The following is an 11,868-nucleotide window of genomic DNA, read 5'->3' on the forward strand; positions in this document are numbered from 1 at the left end:
GGCAGAAGGACTAGGAATGCAGTGCTGGCAGGCAGGGCAAATCGTTCAGAAGAACAGTCCAGGTTCCTGCTTTGTTCCATCCTATGGTGGATTCCTTTCCTTTCCCAGTGTGAAGCCATGAGAAACCTTGGTATTTCCAGTCCTCAGCTGGGAAGTAAACTTAAAAACTGGATGCACGTTTTTATTATGCACTGGGCAAGGACATTGCTTTGTGACTGTACTAGAGTTTTTATATTTCTGGTTTTGAGAGATTTCCCAGGAGTTTTTGATGGTTCTGGGAGATTTCAGACCTATTTTGATTGTGCATACATGGATCAATTTGCAGCACGTGAGCAGTTAATTCACATCTGGAACAAATCAGGCTGAATATGTAATGTTGCTGAGCTGTTCTGTATCCTCTACAGATGCAGGGTTTCTCTTCATGCAGCAAGAGTAGAACAGACATGAAGGAATTCCAGACAACTGTTCAAAAGCCTCAAATTCAGCATAGACCAAAACAAAATAAAAAAGGTGAGGTTCAAGTTTCAGTTCCCATGCCTCAAGAAGTTTGGGTCAGATTTGACTTGAATGGGAACATGTGGCCAATTTCTTGCTTTTCTGTTAACTGCTTCTCATTTTGCCATGGTTCATGCAAAGAAACTGAAGAAATGAAATATAGACGTATGTGGGTTGGTTTCCACCCCCCCCCCCCCCCTTTTAAGTCTCTCCAAGATACATTACTGCTTGAGAAGGGCAAAACAAAACATTACGGTAGAATGATTATGTTGAGGAAGTAGATATCACAAAAGTGAAAAGGGTTAAACTAAAGGTAACCAGCAGCCTGAAGGAGCAGAGAAAATAAGAGAGAGAAACATACGTTGGACCATCTGCAATTAGAGCAAGAACGTGGCTTAGGTCAAGGGTATAGGTCTCCAGGTCAGGATATGGCAGACTCCGAGGCTCATTGAGTTCCATCATTTCTTTGTTATCATAAATAAAGGGAATGCCACCTTTCATCTTGATAACATATTCCAAATTGTCTGGAGCATCATCAAGATTGTAAGGGTCTTCATTTTCTTCTGGGGGTGAATGGAAATCTGGAAATAAATTCACATTACATTTAGAAGAAGTAACTTACACAAAAGGCAAAATAATTACAAAAAGGACTTTCTGCTTCTATAATGCTTCATTTCTAACAGATCTTAATACTTCCATTAAAATTACATTTTCAGTTACTATAAAAGATCTGTTATTACAACACAGCTTTATTCTGACAGACTTTAATTGCAGTCCCTCTCTAAGCTAAGTGCCTACCTTAATTCAAATATTATACATTATTAAAGTTCTCTGAACCAACGTATAAATAGATTTAATACTATTCTTTTTTAATGTATGATGGCACAAGTTTCAAAATAAGTTTCCAGAAGTATTTAGATTAGGATGGTTGCAAGTACAGTCGACATTTTTGAACAATAAAACAGTTGTTGACTTCATACCCACCTTCATTATTTTCATTTCACCTTCTGACTCACTGTAGTAATTTTGGAAGTTTGTATTTAAGCACAGTAATGCAGCTGTTCTCATATTGAAACATCAGTCAGAAAAGAACAGGCTGTGCCTTACTTCTTCACCTCTGCCCTTCCCACAATCCAATGAGCTAGACTAGTGCATACATACTAGGACTGTTTCCTCTTTCAACCATTAGTGAATATACTTCACCCATGGTAGAGCAGGATATAATATAAGATTCAATGCTTCTCACTCTGACCAAGGCAGTGGTTGGTTTGTAGCTTTTTGGAGTTTGGTTGGTTGGTTTTGTTGTGTTTTGATTGGAGTTTTTTAGTTTGTAGTTTTTTTGTGTGGTGTTTTTTTTTTTTAAAACAAACTCCTTATTTTTATTTTTAATTGCTTTTGAATAGAACTAAGAAGTGCAGAAGCTGGAGACAGTACAACACAACTCTAGTTTTCCCTGATCATGACCAAAATCAGAAAGTACCAGAACAGTTGGGATTTGTTCAGTACAGTTTTGTAATCCCTTTAGAAAATTATAATTTTTTTTTTTTTCTTTTCCTCTGAGAATCAGGTAAACATGCTTCTGGGATATTCAGCTGATGTGAACACTCAAACAGTATCACTCATGCTAGGGAATGTTCATTGCTTCTTTTACAGTATTTTACTAATGCAAATAGCATAAAATATCTCAACTACATTTATGTCAACTGAACTACATTTTTGGGCTCAGTCTTATTACTGATATTTCTTCTTTTACCTGTTCAGTTAAACCAAGACAGAAAAGTAATTAACCAGTCCTTTTATTCACCTAGAGCACCTGAATGTACACTATAAACTGATACCATTCTTATCTCTAATATTCATAACTATCCAGCTCAAACTTGTGCTAATTAAGACATTGTGCAATGAGATTTTATTGTCTATGTCATAAGTTTAAAATCATAACTGTAAAAAAGTTATTAACCTAATAATAACTTCGAAATATCTCCCTGCCAGCTGTTCCAAAATAGCTTTCCTGTCTTGAATACTCAGTATACTGTCCTCTTTACACTCTTTCTGTATAACAAACACTTGAAAACACGTTATTTCACCCTCTTCCAATCACTGAGCTAGAGGGTGATTGATTTAAAATATCACTTTATGGTTGAGAATACATTGCCAACAATATGGACACATCTACAGTGGCATATCTGTACCGACCAAAGGTTGCTCCTCACAGGCTAATCCAAAAACTAGTAGTGCAAACAGTTTGATGCACAAGCAGAGCTTTCAAGACACAGCCCACCTAAGGGACAAATATAATTTGTGACATATATAGGGGGGAATATGCTCAACCTAATAAACCCTGTTGAGAGATCAGAGTTTATTAACCCAGGCAGAATGCCCAACAAATACAACTATACCGCTTCCAGTCTTGACCTGGTAAGTGTACCGTGCCTGTGAAATTACTGGCTCAGGGCTTGCTAACTGGTATGTCTGTATCGTGCTTCAATTTACAATGTAGATGAGCTCATAATCCTTTTTATTGCAGCATGCCAAGATCAGGAGGAATGACTTTTCACTTTAAACCATATCCATATTATCTTTTTCCTGCAGGAACACAAGTGTACTACTTACCATCCCATTTGCTGAAAAAAAAAAAAAATAATCAATGAGAGTCTAGTAGGGTTTTTTAGCTTTTGACAGCTTCAAAGTTTCAGATGAGACACAGGATTTATAATTTAGGTCCGTCAGTGATTCTCCACCACTTACTAACAGAATAAATTACAGAGGCGAAGGCACTCAGAAGAGATCGTCACAAAATCCAACTTACCTTTATTACAGCAGTGCATGTGTTTGACTTTGTATTTTAAAAAAGAACAAGGATATTCACCTGGATACACTTCATCTTCAACCTTCCATTTTTCATCTTGCATGCTACACAAATACTGAGATGTTGTTCTTGGGAAGCGATGGTAGGCAAGACGTGAATACTTTTCTCGAATGAGAAGAGCTTTCACCAGGCTCTTGGCAGCTTGTTCATAATCATCGACTGTAACCTGAAAGGAAAGCCTGGATAAATACTGACAAAAATAAAACAGCAGTTTTAGCAACAAACTGAATCCACGCCGGTAACAAGGAGACTGAATTTCCAGAAATGTAAGTGTATGTGGCTTGATGATAAGGATCACCCAAGGTCTCAGGAAGCCAGTGACAGACACAGAATCCAACTACAATGTGCAAAACACACACACAAATTTTTTTCTTCTACCATATATATTACCCATTTATTTAATGCCTGATTATATTTTTATTTATTCAGTTTACATTTTATGATAAAAAGTATAAAATGACCTGACCTTGACTTTAACTGTTTTACAAATCAATGTGTTCACAAAGCGATTTACAGTTTGTTGCAGAGAGCCATAATATACTGGCATTTCACACTTCATATACATTAGCTGCTTGTGGTTTGGGATTTTCCCCCACTAAATACAGAAAGGGGAAAAAAAATGGTTTCTTACCCCTGCACAGTAGTCCCCACTAATTGAAACTCTCTGAAACTCTGGTACATCATATGGCACTTGGACTGGCACAAAAGCACTTGGAAGAACTGGTGTTGCAGGAGACAGAACAGGATTGGCTGATGGTGCTTTCCATTCCTGAGACGGAATTTGTAATGACAAAGACTGGGATCGAATCATCTTGAAACTTTTCTTCCTACAAATTCATGGTATAAAGCATAAAATAAGCCATGGTATAAAACATAAAATACACTGGAAAACTGATTACAGCAAAGAAATCACCCCCTAAGAAATTTTACAAATGAAATCTCTCATACCACAGGAAAAATGTTGGTCACAAAATATTTGTGCTTTTAGCTTTTTTTCTATTGACATTTCATATGATATATGCTACACAAATTGCACTTACCCTCCACGCAAATACAGTATGCCACAATTTATTTACTATCACTGTAAGATGCCCTAAGGTTTGTTTTGTTTCACTTCTTACAAATTCAGTTTCAGCAAGTCACTGTACAGAAGGAAAATGCGATCACTGTGCTTAACTTTAGTAGGAGTTGATTCTTAGAGACCAGCAGCATCAACAATCATGAAGTATCAGACAGAAACAAGTGAATGTTACGTACAGTAAGTTGTTATAAGTTATCATGGTTCCCAAAACACGCAGGATTTAAAAATTCATCTAGTTGTCAGACAAGACTATGCATCAAAATTTCATATATAGTCATTCAGTTAAACTTGTAAGAAAAAGGATGAGCATACAGTTATTCCTTAGTCAGTGTTTGATAAGACTTGAGCTTTTGGCTAATGTTGGTTATCAGAGTAATAACATAGCATGGCTTTGATACCCAAGTCCATTCCTCCCCTCAGGCCACTAAATAGCTAACACCCATAGATTTTAAAACTTTTACCCTTTCTCAGCAAAACTGTGATAGGTGTGAACCTTAGACAAACCAGCTAAAAAATAATGCTGTATTTTTCAGTGAAGTAATTGCAATGCCTCAAGTGAAGTTCTGGAATATCTCCAAGAGTTAATTATTTTTCCTTACTCAGTGTAAATGTATTTAAGTGTATTTTATATTTATTTATTATATGTGTATTTAATGTTATAAACGACCTGCAACATCACTTTCTTTTGCACTGTGGAAATACTCTCTTGTTTTATAAACTAGATGCCAAAACCTTAAAATGTTAGCAAGAACCACTAACCAAGAAAAAGGAATACTGGAATACTCTCTGGAAGTTGCATATTACTTCTGTGACTTTCTGAAGAGTAAGAACATGCAGCGCTGGTACGATTAATACCCTATGACCAAATTCCATCCTCTCTTAAGTACTTGTAGCCACCTTTGAAATCAGTATGAAATTCTTGAAAGGCAACGTTGGATCAACTGCAACTGAAAACAAGAAGTTTTATTTGTGTAACTGTCCTTAAAGTACACTTCAGATCTGTAGGACAGGGAAGACGACTTGTTCTGTTCCCACATGTAAACAATGTACATATAATATCCTACTTCCCACAATTAAACTTGTATAAAACTTGACATACAGTTTGACAGAATATACTTCTATAAGACAATTTCCCAAATTAAAATTGAAACTTACTAGTTCAGGAGGAAAGATATACTAAATAGTTGTTTCAATGAAAACATCTAGTTTTCCCTTCTGTGCTTGTTTATGTCTATGAACATGCCAACTGGGAAACCCACTTGTACAATTCAAAACCAAAAGTCTCAGCTTGTATCATCAGCATGTCATAGCTTAATTTAACTAAATTGACTCTTCACCCTTCTGTTCCAGAAATATGATGCCAAGCATTGCCCAACTGATTGTCTGCAGCTAACTGGATATATGTGTTTAGCTATCACTTTCAAAGGCTTCCTTGTTTGCCTGCTTTTTGAAGAGTCTGTACACATCCAAGCCATTTGCTGTCAGACTGCTGTTGAGCTCACATGACTCTAGGAAATAGTCTAGCCAGTCTACTGAAGTTAAGATACCGGAACAGCCTGACATCAGGGTAAGGCTACCTCTCTCACAGAAGACAATCATAAACCAAATCTGGCTTCATTAGATTCATGGTTAAACCAAAGGTGGACTGTACTTTTTTTTTTTTTTTTGAGAAAAACTCAAAACGTGCACTTTTATGGCTGATAGTGGTTAGATTTTATCTCTCCGAGTTAAGGAAACCTATGAATAACCTCATTATGCCAATACCACTTTTTACCTTCTCCCTTGATGTTAAATGTCAAGTCTTTGCTTTCATCTATTTTTACAGAGACTAACAGAAGTATCAAACTGTCATTTTCTCTGTGTTAAAATTTTCCGTTTCTCTGAATTAAACTAGAATAAAGGCGGGGGGCGGGAGGTGTTTCTTTTTCTGACTCTTTTTACATTAAAGAGTCTTACGGTTGTGTCCATTTCTACCCAGCTATGCTGTTTGTTAAACTTGCATAAGCAATATCTATGCTATCGCTGGAAATGCAGCCGAGACAACCTCACCAATCCAAGCTCCCTAGGGCCCATCCCCACACCTTCTGCACAGCACGGAAGGACATCACACAGGTCCCCTTGGTACCTGCTGTTGTCCCTTCTCCTGAAGTAATAAGAGGTAGAATGTTACTTGTCAGACATTTCAATATTAACTCAAACTCATTTAAAAAAAAACGTTTTCCACTAAGAAAGCAACTACTGAACAAACCTTTTAGCTGTTTCCACAGACTGTTGTTCTGCCAGTTCCTTCTGCAGTTCTCTTTCCTTGGCCTCTTTCTGCCCAATAGGGCAGTCTTCAGGCACAGTGAATAGTGACAAGGCATCTTTGCTGTCTTCTTCTCGGAGAACTTTAGCAAATACCTTCTCTGCTAGAAGTCGCACATTCTCATCAACCTCAGAGATGTTCAGCTTTGGAAACTGTCTGGGCATCTCGGCTAATAAGGAAAACAATTGACAAAGTTACAACTACAGGAAGAATAAAAACATGTGAGAGACTGGGGTTTTTTTGTGGTACACCTATCAAAATTAAGAGCTTAGAACAAAAGCAGAATAAAGTAGAACAGCTATGCAGAATTTATAGTAGTATGCAGTACACAAGAACCACAGGTATCCTCTGAGCACCTTTACTTGTAGAGCCATGCCAATTTGTGTATCAGGAAATTCTTGGTATACTCACGAAAATTCTTAAGATATGTATGTACAGATTTGCCAGTAGATTCCACTTACTTGCATAATCAGATAGACTATTAATTGCGATATAATGTATACTTAGCTGTATGTACTTGTAGTGAACTTGAAAATCGCTTTCACCCACTTGCCTGCCTTCTTCCCTGCTCAGTGAAACCAATTTTAGAGCCATGAGCAAGTCAGAAAGCAAGGTTGCACATTTCTACCTCACCCCATCCTTTCCACAAGTAAGAAAGTCATGGAGCTGCTGTGAAGTAAAATGGTTGCACAACTGGAGCACACATGGTATAGTTAACTTAGTGACTTTTTTTTTCTTCCCCATTTGTTTTCAGTATTTCATATCCTGCTTCTGAATTGTATGTGGGAAGCAGTTAGGATATGGACTTTAATTTCTACTTGGCATTTAAATATTGTTTTTCTAAACAGTATGTTTTATATTTTAAATTTTTATTTAAGTAGCCTTTCACCACAAAATACTTCCATTTTGTTATAACAGCGCTACTGAAAATACCATCTTTAGTGTTTCTTCTGTAGTTTCATGGCTTTATTTGTATTTCATTCTCATACAATCCAAAATGTGAATTTTGACATATCTGATAGCATTCTGGAGGGGAAAAAAATACAGTGCTTGTAAGCTAGTGACCAGCATTATTAATTATATACTGTAAAGCTTTTTGAATGCCTTCAGTATGATGGAGTTCATAACAAATAAGATTAAATTCTTATTACAGCAGTTAAAAATAGCTATGAACATGTCACAACAAATGGATCCAAGCACTGCCAGAATGTGAAGTCTGGGTCCAAAAGTGGCATTTCACAATCCTTTTTGGTTACAAAAATGCAAACATATTTTACAAGACAGTATTCATTTAAGTAACGATGTATGCTGAAAGTCAGCATGGAGCATGGCAGTTTTTAATCACTCCAGGCATAACTTATCAGGGCCCCCATTACAGTATTTCTGTAGGCATGCTGAAGTTTCACATGTTGATATGTGATCCTTTTGATATGTGATCCTGTTGTTTTCAGCCTAAAAGATTCTAATTAATGTCCACCTGTTTTCACAGTTGTTTTGAGAATGCTTTTGCTTTTATTCTAAAAGCAAATATAGTATGAAAATGTGACAAGAGCTATATTGGACCATAACATGGCACTTTAGTGATCATCTACATTATTTTGCATTCTTATTTTGTAAAAACCAATTCACAGACCAGTGGAAAAACGTCACTGGTTTTGAAGAACTGTGGATCTGACTCTCTGCAGTTTTTCTGCCTGGAGAGTATTTGTTTTGCAATTAGTATTAAGTCTTCATAAAATCAAGCATAACTACATAAGAAATACAAAAATACACACACATTTAGCTGCATGATTCGATGACAATGCACTACAATGTCTTAGAACCATCCAAACTTAGATTCGGTTTCTCAATTTCAAACCTCAATGAAGTCCTGTAAGTCTTTCCACTGACCTCAGTGAAGACACTTGTCAGCAACAGGAACTGCCATACATACAGTTGCCAGCAACAGGGGCCTTTTGGGCCACTTCAGCAAGTCAAGAACAGTCTTTATAGTTACTTGACTACAGTAAGAGTGCTAGCAATAATAGTAAAGTGTGGAATAATAATGTTTCTTCTGCTGCTAAATCAACAATTAAAATACTTTCAGTATTAGCTGACTAGGACAGGAGAAATCAATTGGTTATATGTTTATCACCAGCTGAGCATTTTCCCAATATAAATTAACTTTCTTAGAGAATTGTGATCAGAAACAGAAATGCAGCGCAAAATACATTGCACGAGAAACCATACTGTATTTTAAATCATTACAATAAGATAGCGAAGAGTCAGAACATATAGATACAAGTACGATCCTCTACTGAGGCCAAAGGTTTTTTTCTTTCTTACAGAACCTCATCTCATGTTCTCCACTCAAGCAAATAACAGACTAAGGCACAGAACACTTTCAAAGATAGGTTCACCCACATCACTGCTAGCTTATGTCACTGAAATGGGTTTAATAAACCTAAAATAGTCATGAGGCACTTCATGGAACACTCATGCGAGCTGTGCCATCCCAAACTGGAAGAAGGATGAGGATCTTGTATCCAGTATCCTTCTATAGAAGTGCTGTCCTTTACCCAAGGTGAGCGACAACTAGACATCTTAATGGGATGGGGAGGGAGTATGAATGCCATCCAGCAACCAGCAAATGCTCTTTTCCTAAATATCTCTGTCTCGCAGAATGTCTGCTTTGGTGGCTCGTTACTTCTGCACCTTTGTGGAAGAAAAGCAACCTCTTTCTCTTGAAACACGCTACATAAAAAAATGATTGAATGATTATTTAAAAAGCAATTATTGATCAGGAATTTAATAGGGTTGAATATGCGATGAGCTCACGCCACGAAAACAAGCACGGCCGCCGCCGCCGCCTCCAACCCCCGCGGACGGCCAGCCGGCAGCGCGGAGAGCTGCATCCCGCCGCCGCGGGCAGGTGGGGCAGGGCCGGCCGCGGGGCCCGGCCGCCCAGGGTCCGTCCCCGCCGGGGCGGCGGGCAAGGTCACCGCCAGCCCGGCACGGCGCTGCCTCCTGCCTCGGCACTTACCTAGCGCCCCGGGGAAAGCCATGCTGGGGCAGAGCAGGGCCGGGGGCCGCCACGGGCGCTCCCGCCGGCTGGAAAGGCTCCGTCAGAAGCCGCCGGCGGAGGAGGAGGAGGAGGTGGCGGAGGGAGGAGCTGCTCCCGCCAGCTGCCGCCGCTCCCCTCTGCCGCATTCACCCGCCGGCCGGCCGCCCCGCTACCGCAGTGCCGCGCCGCCCCCTCCCCGGCCCTTTATGGCCGCCGCGGCCCCTGGGCGGAGGAGCCCGCTCGCCGCGCCCCCGACCCCGCCAGGGCGGCCAGCTGCCTCCCGGGCGACAGCATCGCGGCCCGGGGCGGCTCGGCAGCAGGTGGGGGCCTGGGGCAGGTGGGGCAGGTGGGGCGCTGGGGCGGGGGGCCGGCGGGCGGGGGGCACAGCCTCCTGCCGGGCGGAGCGCCAGCTACAGGGGCGACCCCCAGCTGCCTGCCCTGCCCTGCCCCGCCCCGCCCCGCCCTGCCCCGGGGGGCGGGGGGCGAGCGGCGCGGGGCGCCGTTAACGGTCGCCCTGACGGGGCGGGGCGGGGCGAGGAGGGGCGCGCGCCCGCCCGCCCTGTCCGTACCTCTGCGAGGAGCCGGCCGCTCGGGGCGGCGGGGGCTGCTTCTCTCGGGAGGAGGCGCCGCTCGTCCCGCGCCTGCACCTGCGGCGGCCGGAGCGGCGGGGGCCGGGGGCGGCGCCTGCCCCGCGCGGTCGTGGCCGCAGCGGGAGCCGGAGGATCGGAGGGAAGCCTTCCTCCCCCGCGCCGCCGCGGCCCCTTCCCCTTCGGAGGCTTCAAAACAGAAGTCGCGCTGTCACATGTCTCCTCGCCGGCGTGGGAGGGAGCTACCCGGGGCGGGGCGGGCCGCCCCGGCCCGGCCCCGGCCCACCTCGGCCCGCCTGAGCTCGCCTCGGCTGCGGGGGGGCCGCCGCGGGGCGTCCCCTGAGTGCCGCCTTCGCAAACGCTTGTTTCACAAGTCCTCCTCAAAAAGCGCTTTTCTATAGAAAACTTTGGTTCGAGGCCAGAACGTCGTGAGGCTGGTGCAAAGATGACACCTGATAAGTAAGTTTGCTGACGAGGTATCCCTATCAGAAGCGTTTTCAACAATGTCCGTCCTTCGGTGTAGCGACACGGTTCAGGTGCTCGTATATATTAAAAAAAACCAAAACAAACCAAACCCAAACTTACCGGGTAAAGAGCCCAAGACAAATAACTGAAGGTCAAAACAAGGGTGACTCAGCAGGAATGAGGATCTTAATATGTAAAACAATTTGACCTTATTTTGAGAGATTCTGGGCCCTTAAACTGAAAGGTTTAGGGACGTTTATGCTAAGTTTGGGCTACGATACTTGGAGTCGAATCTGAAGACATTTAAATATAAAAGTATCTTTACAGTGCAGGGAAGCACTGGGAATGTAGCAACTGAAGAACAAGGTCCTCTGTGTAAAAAGACAAGCAGGGTTAAGGTAGATCTCCCAAAACAGGTGAGGGATCAGGTAGTTCTGTGGCAAGCGTGCTGTCCTGCCTATGTCCTCCCAACTTGGTAAACAAAGAAATGCTCTATTCATCAAACCTCAGGGGGTTTTGGCTTCAGAAAATCCTTTACTTCACACAGCTGGTGAAGAAAGGGAAGTAAAAAGAAAGTAGGTGACCATACAAAGTTTGAATAGCAAAGAAGAGTTGCAAAAGTTTGCAAAGAAGACCAGATACTTTGACTCTCACGCTAGTATCAACACTGTCACCTTCATGTGCTCGTAAAAGAGCTAAGAATTATGGCCGCAGCTGTTGTATGAGACATGTACCAATCCAAAGCATTTGAAAATGAGTCATCCATCCAAAATCATTTTTAAAAAATTGATTTTAAAATAATAGTACTAAAAATCCCAGACATTATTTCTTAGTTTGGAAAAAAAAGCTTATGCTGTGTGTGCATGTTTCTCCCACAGTAACTCTGAATGTCTTCATCAGCTGCCAGGCTACACCCAGACAAGCCATCTGCCACCCAGGAAACTACATAATGTAAGTGTCTGTAAGTCTGACTCACGGTTGCCCTGCCCACATGATATATGAGTAAAGGACACCTGTTGCTGC

General features: G+C 41.6%; 1 protein-coding gene across 6 annotated transcripts in view; it reads right to left on the minus strand.

The window, feature by feature from the left end:
- The window catches only part of AMPD3 (adenosine monophosphate deaminase 3), a 34,211-nt gene extending 23,829 nt beyond the window's left edge, over positions 1–10,382 (minus strand). For 2 of the 6 annotated variants that reach the window (XR_012831126.1, XR_012831127.1), the window contains exons 1-4: positions 6,694–6,919; positions 3,996–4,191; positions 3,365–3,530; positions 857–1,076 (exon numbers count right to left, since the gene is read on the minus strand). Coding sequence is in view for 4 of the 6 variants with exons in the window: in XM_075712419.1 (XP_075568534.1) it covers positions 857–1,076; positions 3,365–3,530; positions 3,996–4,191; positions 6,694–6,914 (803 nt within the window). In the remaining 2 variants the exon portion in view is untranslated. Of the gene's footprint in view, positions 1–856; positions 1,077–3,364; positions 3,531–3,995; positions 4,192–5,204; positions 5,271–6,494; positions 6,508–6,693; positions 6,936–10,362 lie in introns of those variants that run through there. The other 4 variants (XM_075712419.1, XM_075712422.1, XM_075712421.1 and 1 more) reach the window with 4 other exon arrangements.
- Positions 10,383–11,868: the final 1,486 nt, after the last annotated feature.

This window comes from Pelecanus crispus, chromosome 6 (genome assembly GCF_030463565.1).
Source record: "Pelecanus crispus isolate bPelCri1 chromosome 6, bPelCri1.pri, whole genome shotgun sequence".
NCBI lineage: Eukaryota > Metazoa > Chordata > Aves > Pelecaniformes > Pelecanidae > Pelecanus > Pelecanus crispus.